Source organism: Myotis daubentonii, chromosome 17, assembly GCF_963259705.1.
Source record: "Myotis daubentonii chromosome 17, mMyoDau2.1, whole genome shotgun sequence".
NCBI classification, from domain to species: domain Eukaryota; kingdom Metazoa; phylum Chordata; class Mammalia; order Chiroptera; family Vespertilionidae; genus Myotis; species Myotis daubentonii.
This window is the reverse complement of record NC_081856.1, coordinates 44,576,658-44,602,566: the sequence shown is the minus strand read 5'-3', so window position 1 is coordinate 44,602,566 and position 25,909 is coordinate 44,576,658. Positions and strand designations below refer to the sequence as shown.

Genomic DNA, 25,909 nt, shown 5'->3' with positions numbered 1-25,909 from the left:
CTAGCTTTATTCTGTAGACCACCTAGTCTGTTCATTGTGGAGGACAGTATTTGTTCAAACATAGTCCCTTTTGACTGTGCTGGGCAATGGCACAATACATTCAGCAAATGCCCTCTGAACGCCTTGTTGTCTTTGACGGGGATTACAAAAATATGAATTTCTTGAGAAGTGCCTTCCCACCCATTTTTGGATCCTAAATTTTGGGAAGATCTTGGCAGCCAGGGTATATAGGAGATGCTCAGAGTCAGTCTGTTACGGTCATGAAGACTTTTCAAAGCACAAGTTCCTCCTTTTAAGTGGTTAGAATAGGAAAAGAATTCTTGAAAACAGCCACAGAATATTGGACTAGATGTAACCTTGAAAGATTTTATTTATCCCGTCTATGTTAGCTTTCCATCTAAGACCAAAGACTGTAGTCTATTTTAGAAACCCTCCAAGGAAAGGAATTTCCCATAGCCTTTCCCCCTGTTAACACTCTTTTAACTTCTACCAAGGCCGCCATTAGAAAATTCTCTATCATCTATATGTTTCTAATGCTCATTGCTGCAGCTCAGACCTGGTTCCTTTGCTTTCTTGTCTGCTGTTCCTATCCTCCACAGAGGGCCTATCATTGCTGAAGCCCATTATTACATCACTTCTTGGCTTCTTCTCTGAGGCTAAATAATGAAAGATTTCCCCCTCTTTTTGTAGGTCATATTTTTTAACTCTTAATTATTTTTGTTGTTGCAAATTTGATTGGGGATTTCCTGTGTCTGGAAATGCCTTGAACTTTGTAGCCCAAACACTTACTCCGTTACCTCTTAAAATACACCAAATAAAATGAGACTAAGAGAATGAAGAAGCTGCAAAGAAAACAAAACATCACAAAAGCCAAATATAAAACCACGGGATAGTTATCTCTGGGCATGGTCTTGTTTTTTGGCTGTTTAAATCAGATGCAAATATATTATAATTACTGTTCATATCTGCTTGGCCCTGACATAAGCCATGGTGAGTTGGCATGTTTTACTGGGTTATCCTTGTGAGTTTGCATGAGACATGCTAGTCAGGCACCATGCTGAATATGACCTCGTGCACTACTGTTTTCTAAGTGAATGTAGGAGCTGCTCTTATGGTAACAAAAATTCAAGTTCAGGCCTGGCTGGCATAGCTCAGTGGTTGAGCATCGATCTATGAACCAGGTGGTCACAGTTCTATCCCCGGTCAGGCCATATGCCTAGGTTGTGGGCTCAATCCCCAGTGTGGGGCATGCAGAAGGCAGCCAATCAATGATTCTCTCTCATCATTGATGTTTCTCTCTCCCCACCCTCTCCTTTCCTCTCAAATCAATTTTTTAAAAAATACTTAAATTTAAAAAAAAGAAAAAATCAAGTTAATTAAAAATTCTCCTGAATTAGAAGTAGCTTTCTGTCATTACTGTTTTTAAATCAAATAATATTAAAATTACACCTACTCTCTCATGGTAGCCCCCAATTTTTTTCTGATTTCAAAAATTATATTAAAACAAGCTCTTATAATCCAAACTAGAGGCCCGATGCACGAAATTCATGCAAGAGTAGGCCTTCCTTCCCCTGGCTGCCAGCACCGGCTTCCCTCTGGCATCTGGGACCCAGGCTTCCCTCTGGCCACCGGCAGGCACCTGGGACCCGAGCTTTGTCCAGGAAGGTCGTCCAGAAGGATGTCTGGTCTAATTAGCATACTATGTTTTTATTATTATAGTTTGTGATCATTCTCCCATAACACTGCCAAAGACTTTGTCCTATAGGATATCGTTGAATTTCCTATTATTCAAAACCATTTCCCCTGTATTTTAATTATTAGTGTAAGTAGGAATTCTGGATTGGAGAATGGAGGCATTTCTGAAAACACATAGAAATATGATTAAAAGCAACCTCAGTTATTCTGAAGGCAATCTGGAGGATAACATAGAGCTGCCTTGATTTAGTTACTCTTACATGTTATCTGAGAAAAAGGTTATTAAAATACATTTTGACACTGTTTATCCACTGGAGCTTTAACTTCACTGGGAACTTGGTTCTGAGAGTGGTGAGAATGTTGACTGATGTTCATTCCACATGGGATTGCACCACTTTCTGAATCAGAGTTTCCTGCTATTGCAATATATTTTTTCATTTTTTCCTGAGAACAATCCATTTGGGTTCATTACATGGCCATTTGTGAGTCTGGGGCATTGCACTTGTTTGTGACTACGATGAAGTCATCGTGGGCTGGGTCTGTCTGTGGACACAGAGTCAACAGGAGAGCGTGCAGCTGCTCAGAGAAGCAGGCAGTGCAAGCGGTCACCCGGATATTTCCACCCCAAATCCTGCTTTCCCAAAGTCATGGGTTTTTCATTAATCATCAAGATTTGTTTACCTTTGATTTACTCATTACATGCTGTACATAGACATCACTCTGTTGAACTTATTCTTTTTATAGAACTTTTTATTGATGCGTAATAGTCTAAGAGAAAGTACACAGATCCTAAGTGTTTAACAAGATGAACTGCTACAAACGGAGCACACCTGTGCAGCCGGTACCCAGACCAGGAGCCAGAACGTGACCAGCACCTCAGCACCTCTCCTTGGGCCCCTTCCTGGCACTAATCCTCCTCACCTTGGGATACCGCTCTCCTGTGTTGCTTGTTTTTATATTTCATACAAATGGAATTATACATGGTGTATTGTTTTGTTTGGCTTCTTTCATTCTTCATTACGTTTATGAGATTCAGGTACATTTATCATGTATTGTGTTTGTTCATTCTTACTGTTGTGCAACGTTGCATTGATTAATACAACATCATTCATTCATTCTGCTGTTAACAGGCCTTTAAATAGTTTCCTTTCTGGGAAGGAGATGAGGGCTGTTATGAATATTCTATAGACATTCTAGTTCGTCTCTTTTGGTGAAAGTATATATACACACATATGTTTCTGTTGGACTTATAGATGGAGGTTGCATTGCTGGGTCATAGGGTGTGCAGATGTTCAGATTTAGTAGATAAGCCAGTTTTTCAGAGTGGTTGTAAGTACTTATACTCACACCAGCGATGTATGAAAGTTCCAGTTGCTCTACCTCCTCACCAGTATTTGGCATTTTCTACCTTTTATCTTTTTAGCCATTATGGTGGATATATATTGAATGGGGTTTAATTTAAATTTCTTTGATAATAATGAACCCGTGCACCTTTTCATATGATTATTAATAATTTGTATATTTATGTTTGTGAACTGTCCAAGTATTTTGTCCATTTTTCCATCAGTTAACTTCCTTTTTGTTACTGTTTCACAGGAATTCTATATAATCTGGATATGGGTTCTTTGTTGCATATATGTGTTGGAAGTACTTTCTTCTCCTCTCTGGCTTGTCTTTTCACTCTTTCAAGGGGGTCTTTTGATAAGCAAGTATTCCTAATATTTTAAAAGTCCCAATTTATTATTTTTTCTTTTATGTTTTGTTCTTTATGTGTCCAGTTTAAGAAAGTTTCCTATTTCAAGTTCTGTGCTTTCCTCTAACACCTTTATTTAGATTTATAATTCATCTGACTTGATATCTATATATTGTATGGTTTCGAGATCAAGATGTTACCGACCCTTCCAGGTTGGGGACCCAAAACAACGTCCTTCTGTCCATTGCCATTCACGCCAGTAGAATGAGACTGAGGTCGATAAAGTGGAGCAGAAACTTTATTCGAGGCACGGAGAAGGGGAGCTGACGCTCTCACGGCACCTTCTCCCTGGCTGGGAAGGAACCTTCTGTGTGTACAGGCTGTGGTGTGGAGCGATTCCATTCCTTGAGGCAGGCGTAGTTATTTTCCTGTAGCACTCGGCTCTTTCGCACATGATTCTTTTGTACGTGATGCCCCATCGGCATCTTGGTCTTTGCGCTCGGCCCTCCTCATTTTGCGGTCGGGAATCCTCTTAGTTCCTGTAAGCAAGCACAGCGCCTGACACGGTGTCGGTATTGAGAAACATTGGGGTATTTTGGATGACAGCCCAGTGACAAAGATACTTTTTCACTGGATGTCCTAACCCAACATCAGTTTACTTACTTTTAAGGACAATGTGTCCACAAAATGTAGTTCCATTGAATTTATTTTTCCTGGAGAGAATTACTAATGATTCTCAGAAAAAAAAAAAGTAAACCTAATAATGATTTGAAACGTAATATAATGTATAGATTATTTCACGCTAATGTAAATTGAAATGTTTCTTAAAAGTTTTTCTGTTAGAATTTAGTTTGTAACTTTAGCAATTTATTCCACAGTAAAGTGACTTACAATGCACAAAGCACAATCATTTAAAAAATAAATTATTGTTTTTACTTTTTCATTTGTATTCAATTCAACACATGTGTATCCTGTATCTGTGAGAATTTGGGATGGTTGGAAATATGGTTGAAGTTTTGAGCTCCATTTTTACGTCATATAATAAAATTGTCACACATATGTCAGTCATAAGACTTTTTCTTAGTATTCAAAATTATATTAATAAAGAGAGGTATAAGGTGAGAACTTTTATTACTTCCACGATGATCTCACACCCTCTTGTGTAAGGCCTCTGTACTAAGTCTTCCACTAGTAATGACGCAGATCTTCTAAGGCATTAAACATGGAAACAATATAAAAGTTTCATTTCTGTATTTGGAATGCCTCTGAATCTTCCTCTTTTATGTCTTTTCTGCTTAATCTTATTTGTTTTTCTTTTTATTATTTGTTCTAGGTTGTCCTGGTCAGTGGACATCTGGACAGCTGGGACGTTGGGCAGGGCGCCATGGATGATGGTGGTGGAGCCTTTATATCATGGGAAGCACTCTCACTTATCCAAGATCTTGGTAAATATTTAGAAAGTTGTTAACCAAAGTGCGAGGGTCTCTGTGGTGACATGTTTAACTCAACACACAAAATAGTCAACAGATTAGTTACTGTAGATTCTCCTGAGGTTGAGATGCTTTTTGTTAGTTGACTCCAAGAAAAGAACTAATTTGTCCCCTTAAAAATTTTTTTTTAATTCAAGTGTCTGCCAGACAACCAAAATATCCACTATGATCAGCCACTGGGGAAAATGAACAAGCAAATGAAACCCTAGCAACTGCAACCACATCAGCTAGAGACTATGTAAGGATACTATGACGAAATGCAAAGAAAAATCACCAGCCCCCTCTACTTCCTTTTCTTTGTTCATCTCTTTTTAAAATCGCATTTATTTTACTTCTATCTCCCTACCCCCTCTCTTTTGGCAACTATCCGCTTGTTCTCTATATCTATGGTTCTGTTTCTCTTTTGTTTTTAGTATTCCACAAATAATATTGTATTTATCTTTTATTGCCTGGCTTATTTCATGTGGCATAATAGACTCTAGGTCCAACCATGTTTGTTGTTGCAAATAACAAGAGTGAATTCTTTTTTATGGCTGAGTAATATTCGTGTGTGTGTGTGTGTGTGTGTGTGTGTGTACCGCATTTTCTTTATTCATCTATTGTTGGACATCTATGTTGCTTCCATACTTTGGCTACCACTAGGGCTGCAGTGAACACATAGGGGTGCCTATATCTTTTGTATTAGCGTTATTGTTTTCTTTGGATACATACCCAAAAGCATAATTCCTGGGTCATATGGCAGCTCTATTTTTTTTTAAATCTCCATACTGTTTTCCATAGTGGCTGCATCAATTTTCAATCCCACGGAAAATTATCAGGCTGTTAGAAGAGCTTCGCTACAGTTTTCAGTAGTGCACAAGGGTTCCCTTTTCCCTACATTATTACCAGCACTTGTTATTTGTTGATTTATTGATGATAGCCATCCTAACAGGTGCAATGTGATCTCTCCTTGTGGATTTAATTTGCTTTTCCCTGGTGATTAATAATGATGGCCATCTTGTCATCTATCTGCTGGCCATCTCTATGTCCTATTAGGTGAAATGTCTATTTACTGTTCTTTGCCCATTTTTTAATTGGATTTTTTTTGGGGGGGGGGTGTTAAGTTACATAAATTCTTAAATATCTTGTATATTAACCCTTTTGGGATGTATCACTTCAAATATCTTCTCCCAGGCAGTAGGTCGTCTTTTTGTTTTGTTGATGATTTCCTTTGCTGTGCAAAACCTTTTTGGTTTGATATAGTCCCATCTGTTTATTTTTTCTTTTGTGCCCTTGCTCGAGGAGACATATCCAAAAATATATTCCAAAGAACCTTCTCAAAGAGTTTACTGCCTATGTTTTCTTCTAGGAGTGTTATGGTTTCAGGTCTTACATTTAATCTTTAATTTATTTTGAGTTTATTTCTGTACATAGTATAAGAATAGTGGTCTGATTTTATAATTTTAATTGTATCTGTCCAGTTTTCTTAATACCATTTTTTAAAGAGACTGTCTTTACCCATTGTATAACCTTGCTTCCTTTGCTGTAGATTAATTGAGCTATAAACAAAGATTTACTTATAGGCTCTCTATTCTAAACATTGATCTATATATCTGTTTTTATGCTAGTACTATACTATTTTGATTATTGTGACTTTGGAGTATAGTATATGTAACTTTGTAGTATCTAGTAGATAACTTTGTAGTATCCAGAATATTTGCCGGTGATTTTTATTTTTTTCATAATGTCTTTGTTTGGTTTTGGTATCAGGGTAATGTTGGCTCCATAATATGAATCTGGAAGCATTCCTTCCTCTTTAACTTTTTTAATTCCTTATTCATTTCAAGGAAATTATCAGGCTGTTAGGATAGCTTTGCTACAGTTTTCTTTGTACGATAGAAGTCAGAGAAAGAAATATAGGGCTGAATGAATGATTCCTTTAGCCATAATAAGGAATTCAGGCTTAAATATTGGACCTTGCAGGTAAACCTAAACATGGAAGAGATGGGCAGACATAAAAATGAATGGCTAATGGTGAAAGCAGTTTATTTATATGAGCTTATTGGTAAGCAAAAAACATATTTTTTTTTCTTTGTGTCCTGGTCCAAAAGGTGGATTTTATATGAGGTTAGAAATAATGAAATAGTCTGAAGTGAGAGTTCTGTGTCTGAATTAAATGCCTTATTAGCAGAATGTTTCATATTACAACAGTGGAGAAATCTCAGTTTCAGATGTTGTAAAGGTCAGAACAGTGCCTTTCGTGTAGGCTTTCCATTGCTTACTTAAGTATTTATGTGTTTAAATTTATTCTTTTTATCCAGCCTTTAATGAACCCCTCTAGCCCTGTAAATTGACCCATTAAATAATTGTTTATCTTAACAGTACTCTTGCTTGGGGCAAATTTTTTGGTGTATCATTTTGATTTATGTTTTGTGTGTGTGTGTTTTAAAAATGGAGAAATGGGAAGATTGCTATCCATTTATTTTTACTTCTAAAATAGACCAGTATTTCCCAACCTTGGCACTACTGACATTTGGGGCCAGATGATTTTGTTGTGAGGTCTGTTCTGTGTGTTGTAGGATGTTTAGAGGTATCCCTGGCCTTTTCCTACTAAATGCTCATAGCACCATCTCCCCCAAAATTGTGATATCCAAAAATGTCTCCAGACATTGCCAAATGTCACCCGGTGGGTTGGAGATGAGGGAGGCATAAAATGGCCATGAATAAAATAAACTAATAAAAAAAATCTCTGGGAGACCTAATACAGGGTCATGTTTTTGGAAAGGAATCTAACTGGAAGCCTTATGTTGTATATACTTAAACTTTTAACATCATCACCCTACTGAGAGCCTACTATGTAAAAGCATTTTGCAAAATCTGGGCATACAGAGAGATATAAAGCATATCATATTCTTTTCTTTAACTTAAGTCTTATTTTTCAGTTACAAGTTACATTCAATATTATTTTGAGTTGAAGATCTACACATGTAACTACACACATAATTACAAATATAGACATCATTTCAAAGTCTGCTTATAGAATTGGGTAAGGTTTGAGAGCGATAAAGTCCAGCAAATAAAACTGGAAAATGCACAATCCTTCAGAGAAGATCTCGAAGACTTTATATGTGAATTCTTTCCTCCTCTCCCTTCCCTTAAAAATGATTCCCGCCGAAACCGGTTTGGCTCAGTGGATAGAGCGTCGGCCTGCGGACTGAAAGGTCCCAGGTTCGATTCCGGTCATGGGCATGTACCTTGGTTGCGGGCACATTCCCAGTAGGAGATGTGCAGGAGGCAGCTGATAGATGTTTCTCTCTCATCGATGTTTCTGACTCTCTATCTCTCTCCCTTCCTCTCTGTAAAAAGTCAATAAAATTTATTTTTTTAAAAAAATGATTCCCTTGGCTATTTGTTCTCTGAAGTTAAAGTCCTAGAGATAAGGCAGTGAGATATCATACATTTTCCTCCTTATAAGTCATAGATAATTACTAGTATTTTGGAAGTTCATTTTTATTTCAATGTGTTCAGCCACCTTGATTGGAATCAGAATGGTAGAGTGCAAAGAGAACCAGACCAATTGGAACTGAATTTGAGGTCACTGTGCTACAAACTACTTTATTTAGCTTTGGGCAGGTCATTTGAACTCTCTGGGCTTCATTTTCTTCATCTCTATTCAACTCTAAGCTTCCAGGGTATTTTATCTGCTTTCGATGGGAATAAAAATTATGTCTTCTCTAGGCTTTGAATCTTACTTCTTTCGTACTTGGCTTAGGGCTCTAAATCACTGCTAATTGAGTTGGATTCACTTGCATGGATAAATGTCAAACACCAGGCAAAGGTGACGTATCTTTTCCAGCTTTGAAAGTACTCTGACTTCAGTAGCTTTTGATGGCTAGTCATCATTCCTTAATTCAGGGCTTAACTCTCTTACATATTTCTTAAAACCTCTGTAAATGTATGAATAAAACTCTAAAATAGAGACTACCATTTCTTTTGAAGAAAGGTGTTAAGAGGCAGAATGCATGGTATACTGTTTAAAAAGCATACTGCCAGGGTTCAAATCCCAGCTCTGCAACTGACTACCTTAAGCAAGTTACTTTGCCTTTCTGTGCTTCAATTTTCTCATCTCTGATATTAATAGTTCCTACCTCATAGGGTTGCTTAGAAAATTAACTAATCTATTTACATAATGTACTTAGACCAGTACCTAACCCAACCCAAGTACCATTAAATGTTAACTTTTATTACTTAGTAAGCATGACTCCGTCAGTAGCATGTTTTTATGCAAGGAAGGATGATAAATTTTGTAGCCTCATTCCCATCAGTGATTACTTTGCCTCCTAACGTAACATGTTAGTTATACTGATGTAACTGTAGAGCCAGCTGCTATGGTATCCCTAAATATCCTTTCCCTATACTTTTTAAGTCGCCATCTCTTGTATGATGGAAATCGAGTGACTCCTTTACTTTCATACGTTTTCTTTCTATATATTCAGGAGTCCAAATTTATCCTGGTCACTTCCTGCTTCCACTTCCTGAATGATAGTCTCCACTCAGTACCTCACTTGTGTGATGACCCACTGAGCCTTCCTCTTTAATTTAAAAATTAAATGAGTGTGGATTTATATTTGTAGATCGCCTGTGTGTTTTAATATGAAGAGCGGGGCTCAGCATGTGCCACTTAAGTTCTAGATGACAGTTACTGATAAACTTGAATAAGAAATAGGACTTTAGGCTAGAGGCCAAGACATGGGTTCATAATTATGTTACTTAATTACATCGAGCCCAAACTGTTTAATTGGTGAAATATGAAAGCTCCGTGGCAACCTGTTTTTCCAAGAAAATGGGACTCCTTTTGGCTGCTGTTACTTGGATGACATGTCATACAGCATGTCTGCTGCCGTCCCTCAGTGGAGCTTGCTAATGTGAAGTGTTGGTGCGGTGGGGCTTTCTGATATTTAGGAATATTGTTCTATGATTCCTCCTTCTTGTCTCTTCTCTGTTGTTCTCTTCCTTCACTATCCTTTTTAAAAAATATATTTTTATTGATTTCAGAGAGGAAAGGAGAGAGAGATCGAAACATCAGTGATGAGAGAATCGTGGATTGGCTGCCTCCCACACGCCCCGCCCCCTACCCCCACACTGGGGATCGATCCCACAACCTGGGCATGTGTCCTGACCAGGAATCGAACCATGACCTCCTGGTTCATAAGTCAATGCTCAACCACTGAGCCACACCAGTCAGACCTTGCTCTATTCTTATAAATTCACTCTTTTGCCCAAGCCATCAGCAAAGCCTATATTTAATTAATCTAACAGGAGAGATATTTGTCCTTCACAAATATAATCAGTCACTCCTGAGTAACTGTCAACAGAAGGCTCTTCGCTGTGAAATGCTATTGAATACCTTTTTGTTTCTGTCCTTTACTGGACTTGAAACTGTTTGTGTGAAATGTCTCTCCTTGGAATGGTCTAGTGTCAGTGGACAAAACTTAAGGCCAAACCTATGCTTCAAAATATCCATTTGGAATTAATAAACTAAACCATCATCCGTCCCAAAATTTTTCCAACTTTACTATTTTCTGTCAAGTTAGAATTTTGAGTTTGAAGGCCTTACCAAGGGAAACACATTACAATGAGCAGTACTACCTGGTTGTTGAAATGTGGGATATATATTAAACATCTTTCTAGAGAAATTCCGTGCACCGGGCCTCTAGTATTATATAGGCTTCAAGTGTATGATTCTATAACACAATATCTGTATATTGCATTGTGTGTTTTACCACCCAAAGTCAAGAGCTTCATTTTTTTCTGTTCACTTTGCTCTCTCTGCCAATGTCCTTGACCTAGTAACACTGTATACAAGGATTTATAACACTCCCGAAGAAGAAAAATAATAGTAAACACAGGAAATAGCTGTCAAAGGCATCATAATGTACTAGAAAGTAACTTGTTTGAAATATAGAAAAAAAGGGAGAGAAAACGACGAATCAAATTTAGTGCTTACTGTTTGCAATTTGCCCTGCTGACTGAATTCTCCAGTAATCTTTCCATTTTTTAAAATAGTCAAAACCCCACAATTTCTAGGCATTCTTAGAAGGTCCTCATGCATAGCAACTAAAGACGACCTCTGGGGCTTTTATTACTGTACTTTCTCTATAATAATGGTATTTTTTAAAAGGAATATATTTAAAATATGATGGAAACTGTTGTGAGTTCTTGCTTTGATTAATGTGAATGGGAAAATATATGTCAGGAAATGTTTCAGAGGCTATATTTCTGTTCTCATCACCATTGACCATATATCCATTTAGCCGTCCATATTCACTTGTTTCAGGCAGCACATTGGAACAAAGAAATATTTTATGAATCTCATTCTGGAATTATCCCTTTTCTGAAAGAGAGAAATATGAATTTATCTTTCATAGTTGAATAATTTTAGATGAAATCATTTGAATCTCATTATTGGACACAAATGATGAGTAAGAGGAATATTTGAATGGATTGCCTTCCTGGAACTTTACTATATGTTGCTGCAAAAGAATGGTGGTTAAGCTTATAAAGCAGAGATTTGTGATAAAAATGCCACATATATACCAAAAGAACCATGTATCTTATATTTTCATGTAATATAATAAACCGACATTAATTGAACCATATATCAACAAACATTAATTCAACACCTGGGAGAAGGGAGGAGAGAACCAAAATTTATGGGATATCTTATGACCTTCTTAAATCCTCAAAGCAGCCCGCTGAGGGTTGTCTCTCTCGGGCAGGTGACTGGACCTGTCTGTGTTTTAGCTCCTTATCAGTAAAATCAATGGCAGTTTGCTTGCAGGGCTGTTGTATGCATCAAACACGCATCTGTCAGAGCTGCGAAGATGAAAAGTCCGTGGCACATAGCGCTGCTACTGGCCGTGTGCTCCCGCTGACTCATAATTCAAATGGAGCTCTCTGGTGAAGCGATTTCAGGCACAGGGAGGCAAGGTAGCCTGAGAGAGGTTACAGTAAGATAAACATCACTAACGCCCTAGGACATTTTATAACAGTAGCAACATTTTACTGATGACCCGTGTATAAAGTTCTATTTGTTAAAAAAAATAATTGACAGTAGCAGTGAATGCCCTTGCTGTAGGACTTAAATGAAGTAGGATCAACATGAGATTTCTCATCCAGCTCTTAGACTAATGTGAGGAGGAGAGTAGACTTTCTGATGAAGGATGAAGAAACAGTGGCAGTTAGTTAGTCTAGCAGTGGTCGGCAAACCACGGCTCGCGAGCCACATGCGGCTCTTTGGCCCTTTGAGTGTGGCTCTTCCACAAAATACTGGCTCTTCCACAAAATACCGACTTCTGCGCATGGGCCACGAAGTTGCAATCGCACTGTACCTGCGCACCTGCACGTGGTATTTTGTGGAAGAGCCACACTCAAGGGGCCAAAGAGCCGCATGTGGTTTGTGAGCCGCGGTTTGCCGACCATGGGTACTAGAGCACGGTACCAAACTCTGAGTGAAGGGCTGGGGATGCGCTCTCATTGAGTCTAGAACAACCGTGGGCAAACTACGGCCCGCTGGCTGGATCCGGCCCGTTTGAAATGAATAAAAGTAAAAAAAAAAAAAAAGCCGTACCCTTTTATGTAATGATGTTTACTTTGAATGTATATTAGTTCACACAAACACTCCATCCATGCTTTTGTTCCGGCCCTCCGGTCCAGTTTAAGAACCCATTGTGGCCCTCGACTCAAAAAGTTTGCCCACCCCTGGTCTAGAAGGTAGGAGTTATTCTCATTCCTTTACCTGGTGCTACTTACAACTGACAAAAGTAGAAAAGCTCATTTCTTCATTGTTAATGTTTTTCTTTAGGTCTTTCTTTACCCTTTTATTTAAAACTAGGAAATACTTAAGAAGTAAAAATTGCCCTGGCCAGTTTGGTCAGTAGTTAGAGTGTTGGCCTGCAGACCTAAGGGTCATGGGTTCATTTCCAGTTAAGGCTACATACCTCGGTTGCAGGCTCAATTCCTGGCCTCAGTACGGGTGAGAACTGAAGGCAACCAATCAATGTCTCTCTCTCACATCTATGCTTTTCTCTCTCATCGATGTTTCTCTCTCTCTCTCTCTCTCTCTCTTCTCTCTCCCCTCCATTCTCTCTTTTAAAAAAAAATCAATGGAAAAATATTCTCAGGTGAGGATTGAAAATAAATAAACAAAAGAAATAAAAATTACCAATGCAATTGAAGCTATTTTGTACCTTACCTCTTTGCAATTCATCCCTTTTTCCCTCTGCAGTTATAACCAGTGTTCTTATTATTTTAATATTATTCTGTGTCTATAATTTCAAAAATTATATGACTTTTGTGATTTTTGAATTATGCAAATGATATTTTCTTTTGTATTAGAGATTTTTCTGTATTATTTCTTTTATCTTCTTGAAATGAAGGTTTAATCCATTAACTTTCAGTCTTTCCCATTTTTTAACATACCTTTAAGGCCACACATCTCTCTGTGAGCACTGAATTAGCTGCTTTCCACACGTTTGGAAATAATGCCTTAATGGCCATTTACTTAAATATGTTAGAATTTTCATTATGATTTCTTCTTTGACCCTTTAATTATTAAGCTTTTTTTAAGTTTTCAAAAATATGGAGTTATTATTGAATTATTGAGTTCCAATTTCATTGCATAGTGATTGCTAAACAGTTTATACCATACCATTCCTTTGGTATACACTGAGATGTCATTTTGGCTTATTACATGGTCAATGTTTTTCTTGAAAATATGCTCATTAGAGTAATCTTATTAATTGTACTGTTCAAAACTACTGTCTTATTACTAGTTTTTCTATCTGCTTGATTCATCTGTTTTTTAAAGAAGTATATCAAAATATCCCATTAGGATTGTGATTTTATAAATTTATTCTTGAATTTCAATAGGTTTAACTTTATAGTTTGAGGCTTTGTTGCTTTATATAGTTGAGCCTAACAACCTTTATTCTTCTTATTTTTAATGTAGAATAAAGGCAGAACTTCATTATTTTTCAATTATAGTTCATATTCAATATTGTATTGGTGTCAGGTGTACCGCATATTGGTTAGGCAATCACATGCTTTACAAAATAAGTTCCATTATCCACCTGGCACTATACATAGTTATTCCAATATTATTGATTATATTCCCTATGGTGTGCTTTACATCCCCATGACTATTTTGTAACTACAGATTTGTGTTTCTTAATCCCTTCACCTTTTTCATCCATCCTCCCCAGCCCCTCTCCTATTGTCAATCCTCAGTCTGTTCTCTGTATCTGAGTCTGTTTCAGTTTTGTTTGTTCATTTTTTTGTTCTTTAGATTCCACATATAAGTAAGATCATATGGTATTTGTCTTTCTCTAACTGACTTAATTCACCTAGCAAATGGAAAGATTTCATTATTTTTTATGACCAAATAATATTCCATTGTATAAATGTACCACCACTTTTTACCCACTCGTTTTTTGAAGGGCACTTGGGTTGTTCCATATTTTGGCTATCCTTAATAATGATTTTTCCCTATTATTTACCTTATATTAATATCATGGAATCAGTTATCTTTTGGTTACTTTTCTTTTTCTATTTCTTTACTTCTGGCTTACCTAGATTATTGCATTTTAGTTGGTTCTGTTGTAAACAGCATATAGTTAGGTTTTTAAATATTCAATCTCACAATACTAATTAATAGGTAGGCCGGTGGGAGGGGATCCAGGAGGTTGGTGGGCCGGCCCCGCCCCTGATCAGGGGCCAGCCAGGTGGGGGGAGGGGCCGTGGGCCCTTGGCAGGCCTGCTCCATCCCCTGGTTGAACTCCCAGTTGAGGGGACAATTTGCATATTAACCTTTTATTATATAGGATTATTATATAGGATTATTGCCTCCAATTTTGCCCTCTCTTATTCTACTCATTCCTTCTGCAATCCCCATAACTATCTCATTCTGTAGCCCATGTCTGTCACTCTCACTTTCATATTTCCCATCTCTTTTTCTTTTTCTTCCTCTTTCCCTTTTTACTCCCTCTCTTCCTCATTCCCCCTCTTCCTTCCTTTATCACTTCTTCCATTCCTTTATTTTTTGTGAGTTATGCTATGCATTAAGCAATAGTTTTTAAAGTTCATGCTTTCTAATATTTCTACATGTTTTATGATAAAGGGATCCCTTCTGCATCAGCTTGAGCAATCAGAAGTCCTTCTAGTCCTTTACTAAGAAAACAAAACACCTTTCATTCACTTTGATGCTTGGCACCTGGAGAGACAGCTGGTGAGGACAGTGACTATCTGTGACATCCAGTGTCATAGAATATTGAGGAAGGGATGAGAACTGAAAAACATGACTATTAAGACTATCCAAGGCCAGTGGTCTCCAATCATTATACCATCAAGTTTTTCTTGTTTTCACCTTTATTTTTTCTTTGCAAAATTTTGAGGAAAATGTATAGATAGATCTGTTAATTAATGCTGCCTTATTTTTACATTTTGTTAATCACAACATTTTGTAACAACCACACATAACAGATGACCAATGTTACTGTATTAAGTTAATATTGTTCCAACCAAGAGCAAATAAATAAATTAACAATTTAATTTACTCAGGGAACTGTTTCACCTATAAAGGTATAATTTTTTTCTATGATTTTAAGAAATTCACTTATAGGGTCCCTTTCATGATCCTAGGTTTGGAAACACTGGCATAAAAAAACTGATTAGGGCCCTAAAAAGAGAAAAGTTATTCTTGTCTACCTCCTTCTCTCTCAAGGTTTAGCTATTGCTGGCTGGTTAGACACTGCACCTGCATTAGCTGCTAATTGCCTTTTTGACCCAAGTCACAGTATCTTCAGAGGTTGGCAATGCAGCTTCTAAGTTGTCTATTAGCTTTTAGAGGATATTATTTGGACAAGCAGGAAGATTATCACACCTAATCATCTTGTTGCCACCCTTGAAAAATGACCCCAATTTTCATATCAGCTTATAAAGTCCTGAGTATTCAAGGCAAATGTGTTCTTACCAGTGATTCTGCCCAGCATTAGTAAATGCAACATAATATAATCACCCCTCACTTAAAGATTGTTAGTATCTGTTTTTGTTTATTATTCTTTCAAAATTGTGACGTAGAAAAATGTACACTGATTTTTCTTAGCAATTATGAAGCAGGTCTCTTCCATCCCCCATCTCCCAACCCCCAACCCCCAGCACTGAAGAGGAAACAAATCCCTAATTTGAAATCTTGGCCTACTCTGAAGTCAGCCTGTCATTGAAGGACAGCAGGCAAAGCACTAGTCACTGGAGAGCCTAGGGAGATGGTGGGAGGATGAATCAGGAAGCTGGGTGGGGAAGGGGGAGACAGCCATCTCTTCATTGCTTTATATAATTAGAGAGAGCATATTTTTAGAATGGACTTTGCTAGAGGGATAAACAATACACTTCTATTATTCAGACCTTTGAATCACTCTTCTAGCCTTGTAACCCACCTGATTCATCCCTGAGTACTATTTTATTCACAATGAAAACCAGGTCATTAACTGGGGGATGGGTATATTAGTGAGTGCACTTAGGGTTACTACATTTAAATCTGGGGAATGTGGGTAGAGAGAATAGAATGGGGAGTGATTTTGGTCAGTGACCTGGAAGGAGTAGGGGTAGGTCTCTGAGTGGGCACAGGTAGGAGTCATATGGAAAATGGGCATATGTGCATCCTTCAGATTCTGCAGGGGCCGCTGCCTGCTGTGTGTATTCAGGGGTATTCCATGGTGTATCTACTTGCAGATCCTCAAATATGCTATACTGTGGCACCTCTCATCATTCGCCTGACTCCATATGTGCACTCATTGTTTCCATTGTCAGATTTGAGCCCCTAAAAAATGCTTTTAATCTTTGTAGAACAAGATAATACCAATAATAGTGTTTGTCAGACGTAGCAGAAGTGGCCACACTCAAGTGCTCTGGGCCAAAGGGAAGCTTCGCTTTGGGGAGTGGACCCGTCAATCCACAGAGGCCCTTGGTCTCTAACCGAAACACAGGCCGGTAAGGGAGCATGACTATGGCTAGAAGGGGGGTGAGAGAGAGAGAGGGGGGGGGGGAGAGAAGAGACATGACCACGTGGATGCAGAGCCTGCCCCCAGGAAGCACAGTCAGGTGATGCTTGGGCACATAAAGTCTGATGGGAGGTCCTTGTCCTAAAGTCCAGGGCTGTGTCTGTTTATCTGGTCATCATTGCACTGCCTCTGTAGTTTAGCCTTTTTGTTAATCATCTACCCTTTGTTTACTCATTTTTCTTTTGCCCCTCTTGCTCCATCTTAAACATCACGTTAATATTAACTCAGAAAAAAATTCTTTTAACATCAGCAGCCTCCCAGGTGAGGTGCTTTCAGTCCCTTTTGATATACACATGTTTAAAGTGACAGTTACTTCCCCCAATAGAAGAAGACAGCATTTATTTAATAATTTTTCAAGTAGGGAGATTAGTTGTGGTCAAAGTGGCAAATTCTTCATGGTTCTCCAAGTGCTATAAAAAGTAACGTAGTGGCAGGAAGTGAATTCCCGTGAGGAGTGGTCCAGTCATTGTGAATTGCTGGGATCATCTTTGAAGTGATATTTCTTTCCACGCTGTCTGTCAGCAACTATGCAGGGTTTGCTTTAGATTCAAAAATGTGTGAGATGAGATGATCTACAGCCAAGTGATTCGAGCATTTTTTGTTGTTGTTTTTGGATCTGACTGCTGTTCACTAGTTTAGTTGTGGGGTATTTTTGTTATGTTCAACAATCCCGAAATTTTATATTCAGATTCAGTTTTTATACGTTCTTTTCTTGTCCCTTTTACTTACTGGAGGATGGATAAAGAAGAAAATTATTCTCTTATCTTTTCTCATTCCATTCCATTTTTAATAAATCATAATTCTACTATTCTACACTAGTCTTATTTCTAAAAAAATACAATATCTATTAAGATTAGCATTTTCCCCTACTACGTACACATCTAGGGTTTTTGTTTTCTTTTCAAATCTTCCAGACTAGGAAAAATGGACTGTTTGTAAGCAGATGATTTAATTTCAATAAATGCCTTCTTATTTCTCTCTCCCTATGATTTACTGCTTGAAACCATGAGAAACATCCAAATACAGACGCTGTTTTCCAGCTTTGATGGAACCTTGCTTATTGACCTCATAAACTTTGGAAGATTTATTTTATGTGATTCCATGGTGAAAGTAACAGTGTTAGCAGTTAAAACCTTGTAAGATGCTATAAAGGAGAGGAAACCTTTGTCATTCTGCTTCTTGTTAAGAATAGCCAGCAGTTTAAAGGCAGACACTTGTTCACGAGGAGGAGATAAAAATGATCAAACGGAAATGCCTCCTCCTTCAGTTAAATATGAACTGGAGGGTGCTGCACAGAGTAATACAATTCAAGTCTTAGAAGCTTTCCCTTGATGAGTGCATGTATATGTGCTTATTCTTATTTGGTTTCAAACATGCAGTTTCCTATGTATTTGTTTTCTTTGAGGGGAATACATCTAGATCAAAATAGATTTTGCAAAATCCTTCTTCTCTATATAAGGCTGTTTAAGATGTCATGTTTTCCCTGGCTGTGTTGAGACAGACATTATCTGCTACTACGTCTGCGAAAGATAGGCTGTCGCCATGCCTTCTGCAAAATGGTCCCACACACCTGCCGGGAGGCAGAGGTGATTCCCATCATTCTGAGCCCTGTCCATAGACAGCGCTCTGCAGGGTCCAGTTCTGAGACACTAAATGAAAGCCACCGCAGTGACCAGTAAGTCCCCTGATCGTGAAAAAGCATCTTCAAGAGGAAATAATTCTGAAGAAGTAAGTGTGCATGACCAGTTTTACACAATATGACTGGTGAAGCATATCTTCCTATCAAGAGCAGTGAAAGAGAAATGCGCATGTGAGCTGGACTTCCTCAAATCCCATCACCCTTGGATAGTGAGTTCTGGTGGGGGAAATAGTCATGAACTTCAGCATCTAACAGTATACCAACCATTCTTCCTTCTGATTTAAGGAATTACAGGGAGCCCCAACTGTGCTAAAATAAATAATAGGGTACTTTTCTCCTTGTTCTTCATGGCACTGGTTCTCTGTTTCTCCTTGGACCTTTAGCCAGAGTGGAGATGTATCCTTTCTTCCCCAGTAGCTTTGAGGATCAAAGGATTTTAGTTGGAAGGGAATCTCAAAGAACATGCAGTGATCAAAGATTTCACCTGCAAAAAGTGAAGCCCAGAGAGAATGTGGCTGTGCCAGAGGATGGACCCCAGTTGTGTCAGAACCCAAGTCGGTTTTCTGACTTGTGGCCCAGGCTACTGTATAGTGTAGCACACCAGCTGAACCCCATTCTCTCCCAGACACATCCTCTACTTCACCAGATGAGTGTCCTCGCTGGGTCCTCCATACACTCTGCTTACTCCCAGCTTTGCACCTTTGCTGGTGCTGTATGTCCTGCTAATTTGCCCATCTCCTCCAACTCCTCTACTCAAACCCATCACATCTGCAATTTTCAGCTCAATCCCATAACCAAAGTGAAGGTTCTGCAGTTCTTTCAGCCCAAATTAACTGCATTGTAGTTAGTTAACTTGCCATTAACTTGATAGTCCAAGTTCTCTCTTTAGACTCCTTCAGGGCCATTTTGTTCTCTGTTTCAGGTTTGATGTCAATGTTCTAGCCAGGCTATGCTCCCCAATGTCCAAGTTTTTGTCTTTTGCACTATAGTCCTCCAAGGACCAGCTTCCAAGCTGAGAACATAGTGAGTTCTATGACGGGCATGTTGAACAGTCTTCTATTGGGCAGGCAAAAGAAGCTGGAGAGAGACCCAAACACACAAAACTCAAATGCACAGATGTTCGTGTCTTCCCTAGAATCAGTCTCCTCTAGTCAAATATTTTCAGCACCTGCGTCAGCAGCCATTTCCATTTACTCCTTTCCTCCAAAGACAGTTCACCCGAGATATTTCCTATCATTGTTGGGAGAGAAGTATCCCAAAGACCTTGCCAATATTATAGTTTTGAGATTCACAGTTCCATCTAAGGCTCCCATTTTAGGAGAGATGGAAACCACAGGATGGGTCTTACGATAGATATTGAACATAGACATTCATTGGCTGGTTTTCAGGTAACTCCTAGGAGAGTCACAGGTGTTCTGATAGATTTTTAATGGAAACTAATAGAGACCATCGTTATCGTAAGCAAAGGGGCTTTTGAAAGTCATAGTGCAATGCATAGACATTTTCTAGCTCTTTTAGAAGCCCTTTCTAAAATAATGGTCCCATTGGTTTAAAGTCAAGAAAGGGAAGGACTCAAAGTCACCTCCAGAATCAATTGTAACCTATTTCATCTTTTCCCATCCGCATTTATATTCACCATATTCAGCCCTCAGTTAGTAGAAAGGGATTCTTGGAGACAGGCAGCCAGGCAGTGTAGCAACATAGAAAGAGCCTTAGCCTAGAAGTATAAAGACCCAGGTTTGGAGCCTGACTGTGCCACTTACTGTTTTGAAAACATTGCTTAAGGGCTCTTAATCCCAGCTTCAACTGTCTCATTTTAAATATGAATAATCCCTGCCCTAACTGGTTAGGCTCAGTGGATGGAGCGTCAGCTTGCGGACTGAAGGGTCCCAGGTTCAATTCCAGTCAAGGGCACATGCCAGGGTTGCGGGCTTGATCCCCAGTAGGGGACCTGCAGGAGGCAGCCAATCAGTGATTCTCTCTCATCATTGATGTTTCTTATCTCTCTCCCTCTCCCTTCCTCTTTGAAATCAATAAAGATATATTTAAAAATATATATATGAATAATCCCTGCCCTGCATCTAGGCATTCTTTACACATATTTCCTCCACTGCTAGATGGTCAGCTACAGGAGGACAGGGTCTACATGTGTCTTGTTTACCACAGTATCTCCAGAGCTTGGCTCCTAATAGGGTATGTACTGTATTCATTGTCAGTTGACAGAGTGACAGGAAAATGTTTAAAGCAATTATAAGCTGTTATAATGATTTTCATTATCTTTGATGATACTCTTCTGCTCTGTAGAGGATGGTAGTTTTTAGTTTTCCATTTTTCACTCTTTGTGACTGAGAAGGAACTGAGACAAAAGACCCACAGTGAATCAATAGAGACCAACCACAGACCATTGATCATAAGTGAGTAACTCTGAAACTTCATGGTATTTGTAGATTCTTTCCTTGTCTCAGTACCTGGCACCCAAAATGGATGGATCTGACCTTGACTCAGGTCTGCTCTATGTGACTTGAGGCATGTGTACTAGCAGTCATCAATAGTAAGGTGACCTTCTTATCATCATCATTGGCCACTTTTCTACATTTTTCTTCTTTGGTCTTTGATGTATGAGTATTTTCATGGCAAAGATAAGCTTCTATATACACGTGATTCTGCCTGAGTATGTGCACATTTCTAAGGAGGCTCTAAATTATCCAGGTGAGCTCTGATTTTAAAGCCCCTCCTACAGGTAGACTCTGAGGCATGGAGAAAAGAGGACCGTTGACATCAGAAAGGTCTGCTTTTGAAAGCTTCATGTAGCTGATAGTCTAGAATGGAAGAAAAAATGTTAAAGAAATAATTATATGTGTGTAGAATGCCTATCTGTAGAGAAGGTATTATTATTCTTATTTAGCAGATGAGAAAGTTGAAGCCAAAAGAAGCAGAAAGCTTTGCTGAAAGTTTTTGAAACAGTAAATGATACAGTCAGGCCTCCTTTATTACATAATAAGGAAAATAATAATGTTTACCTCAAGGGATGTTATAATAAATCAGTAAGAAAATATCTGTGAAATTATTGAACACAGAATCTGGCCCAGAGTAAGTATTCAATAATGGGTGAGTGTCCACTCACTTTCCCTTCATTCTTTTTTCCATAAGTTAACCTAAATGACAAGTGGCAGAATTAGACTTCAGTCCTATAATGGTTCACCTGAAGTACTTCCTCTCAATTCATATTCACCTTTCAGATTGCTTGTTCTACTCCCATTGCCTGTTAACACAAATTGGAGGGAGTAACATGACCTTCATTTGTTGACAGAGACATGAAGAGGCAGCACTGATGAATATTTCAGTTCAGGCAGGAATTGAATGTTGCTTGTGAGGTATGCTATCACTGCTACCTGCATTGACCATACATCATCCCTGGAAATTAACTCACCTTCACCATAGTCATTGAGATGGAAACAGTGCCTGTACATTGAACACCATTTTCAAGTGGAAAGGATGAAGGGATAGCACAATTTATATAGTGCATCCATATCTATAATCATGTTAATATAAATGTTTTAAGATAGTGTGTTGCAGGAGTGGGTTTGTGTATATATTATTTGTTTCTTGGATAAGAGCTAAACATAAAACATAATAGTTCTATGTGAAAATATAATGATTACCAAGTTCAGGAGTCAATGTCCTGTTTCACATCCACTCTTGCTCACTTTAGTACAACCTATGCATCATCAGGGATGTTGGTATAAGAGAATAACAATGTTGGCCTTGGTATTTATAGGTACAATGGATGACAGTCCTATATCTTTATAAATTTTAAAAGTATTATCATTCACTGAAAACAATATAGATCATTTTAATGTAAAGCAATGATAGACATATGTATAAATAGGTTACAAATGAATAAATGTCTGTTTTGTTTTCCCATGTAAGACATTAACCCAAATTTATTCTTTACTATTGAATCTATAAATGCAAATGAAATATATCGATAGGTAGATGAGCTAAACAGTAAGCATGTATGTAAAATTTTATATAAGATAATACCCTTGTATACATACATGGTAAAACCAATATTTGCACATTTAGGTGTGGAAACAAATGATTAGTGCCTTTCAATAAAGTTAATATATTTAGTTTCTATAGTTATGTATTGTTTTATGATATATGGGTAAGAATAGAAATTATTCTAAATATTTTAAACAGGAAGAGATTTAATTTAAGGACTTAGAGCATATGGCAGAAAGAGTTCATGCTTATCTGACATTATATTGTTCTCTCATCCTCTCTTGCTATTAGTTTGGGACCTTATGGTGGTCCTGGCCAAAGGACTGTGAAGGGGAGTGAAGTATTAATTTCCCATGGTTAAAATGGTCAAAAACTTGTATGTATTTTCCAACCACTGACTTCCCCTGGAAGCTATCTAAAAAGATGGAAATAAAAAGAAGAATTCTGGTTTTCTGAGTCACCAGATGGAGGAGAGCTCTCCCTAACTTGCATTGGACTCTAAGGTCAATTGTTACTGATCTAATTCACTGAGATTTGAGAGTTTTGTTTGTTGAGACAACTAGGGTTAATTAACTTACAAATCGAGAGATCTATAAAGATGTTGGAAGGCCTGGGCGAGGGAGGATCAAGGATGCAGCTACTAGTATTCAGAAAATCATGAAGCACAGGAACTAAAGAAACTCACCAATGATTTCAGCCACCCACAGCATCAGAGTGAGTGATTTGTAGAAAGATACTTGGAAGCTGTTTGCAGAAGCTCACATATGCTGTCTACCGAGCACCAGGTGACCACTCACCTTACTGGAGTAATGGTGTTTTCTATTTGTCTTTTGTCTTTGATATCTCACATGAAGGAAGCTTATTGTTTTCATCTAACCCCATAACACTGCTGGCATAGATTCCAGGGAATGTAGTTCCCAGGCTTCCAATCCTTATGATACCAGAGAAAACCAATTTGGTTTGAGCTGCCAAAAAACCAATCTGGCATACATAGGTAGCCCAATTATTAGGGTGATGCTATGTCTCCGTTTGTCTGGAATAGTCTCAATTTATTCCTATTTAACCAGCATAATTATTCTAACACCCTGTTTCAATCTCAAAACTTTCCCTGTTTGGAGAGTAAAGTATATGGCCATCTACCAATGGTAAAAATACTTAATTGCTTTCTTCAGCAGACACTACATATATGCAAAATGCTAATCATTGTGCTAAGCACAGGAGACATTGTAAACAAAGGCACATGTGATCCTGGCCTTCATGGAACTTACATGGTTTGATGAATGATAAGGGCTTAAGCACAGCAATAGCTGTAAGGATGGAGCAGAGGAGACATATTTGAAAAATGTTGAGGAATTAAACAGTACAGATCTCGATAACTACTCAGCATAGTGGTTAAGACCCTTAGGTTCTTGAGTCAGATTATCTGGGTTTGAATACCAGCTTCGCCACTTATTAGCTATCTTAATTGGGGAAGTTACCAACTAATCTCTGCCTCAATTTACCAATCTTTAAAATAATAATATTTGTTGTAAAAATTAAATGAGATAAAAATGTATAAAGCTTAAAGAGTGACTAACATATAGTAAACACTAAATAAGTATTTGTTATGGTCACAATAATGGAGGAGGAGGAGGAGATGAAGGACATTTTCTTTTGTAAGAACTGAATATGAAAGAAGAATCTAAGAAAATCCCCAGGTTTCTGACTTGGGTGTCTTTATGGTTGAGTAAAATAGTAAATGCAAGGGAGGCTGATTCATGTTGGGCAAATAATGCATGCAGTTTGGATATATTACTGAAAGAGTAAATACAGGAAAAGCCAATTTAGGTGGGGCACATAACACATTAGGTCCTATTATGTTGTGTTTGAGCAACATGTAGGGTATCCAAATGGTAGTGTTTAATAGGCAGCTGAATATTTAAGTCTGGGCTCACAAAGAGTTCTGAGCTGAAATCTAGATTTGTGATTCTTTAGGGTCTGGATGGTTGGAGCCAAGAAAAATGTGAGCAATCAGTTAGAGTATTCAGAAAGAAGAAAGGGCCATTACCTGTCGGAGGCGGGCCTGTGTTTTAAAGGCAGAGAAAAAGAAGCCCTTGGAGAAGTCAAGATGCAATAGCCAGAGAATCAGAAGAGAGCCAGTGAGGGATGTGAAGGAAGAACAGGGTGGGCACAGTGTCAAGTGCCAAACACAAATAAAAAAGATGAGGAGACAGATGGGTTCCAAGGCTTTAGTAAGTGGGGGCTATTGGTGACTTTAATAAGAATAGATTCAATAGAGTCGGGAAAGTGGAAGTCTGGTCACAGAGAGTTGAGGTGAGAAGAGAGGATGTGGAGATAATGAAGCATTACTCTTTCTTCAGGGCACTTGACTGAAGGAAAAGGCTGGCTGGTGGCTGGAGGCTCGTTAATAGCAGTCCGTGGGATCATTTGGTCCCAGAGTTGCACAAGAGCTTTGCCGACCAGGAAAAGTTTTAGGTTACATGACCTTCAAAGCCCTTTTCATCTTGAAGTGTTTATTTTTCCATGATCTTCTATTTAAGTTTCTAGGTTCAGCTTTTGTTTTCACAGGGTGATACCTATAGACAAGACATAAAAATCTATCTTATCCTAACAAAGTTAGAATATAATTTGAATTTAGGGGTGTTTAGGGAAATATGTCTTAGGGTTCAAAACATATATCCACACATAGTATATTTATGAATAGAGTTTTTAACATTTTAGTATTGCATATATCCAGTTCCTTCACACTTTATTCTTTAATTGGTTCCTCTTTTCAACCAGTTGCTTATCTCTTAGAATTAATCGTTGTGATCAATGTTTTGTCATGCCTGTTTGGCCAGCTTCTCAAAAGCATAATTATGAAACCATTAGGTCATAACATTGGATGAGGTTGACTGACTGATAATTCTTTTCAAAGACTTTAACATTTTCCCCCAGAGCCTTGGTTGGTTTATTGACTAGAGCAAGGCAGTTCGTTTCCTACTAGTGAAATAAGGTAGCCTAAGCATCTGGAAATGTTCTACCAGAGGAGCCAATGGCCTTGTTTTTTAAAGGTCCCACATCTCCCATCCATCACCTCTCGTCTTGCTGAGGTATAAGAGAATCAGGATTTATAACTGCACCATAATTCTGGACTGCATCCTTTTCTCTGAGATTTTCTGTTTGGAAAGTCTCTTCAAATGTTTTCTTAGCCTCAAGGGAGAGTTTCTCTGAGAGATACCTCAGTTTTGATCAAAAGCATTCACAAATTCCCTTTTAGTTTTTCCTCTACTAATTAAGGTCCTCTTATCTG

The 25,909-nt window shown here is 38.2% G+C and overlaps 1 protein-coding gene across 3 annotated transcripts in view; it reads left to right on the top strand.

The window, feature by feature from the left end:
- CPQ (carboxypeptidase Q) overlaps window positions 1–25,909 on the top strand; it is a 346,153-nt gene that overhangs the window by 212,335 nt on the left and 107,909 nt on the right. For all 3 annotated transcript variants that reach the window (XM_059672154.1, XM_059672155.1, XM_059672156.1), the window contains one exon: window positions 4,722–4,833. In XM_059672154.1, the coding sequence (XP_059528137.1) occupies window positions 4,722–4,833 (112 nt within the window). The remainder of the gene's footprint in view (window positions 1–4,721; window positions 4,834–25,909) is intronic.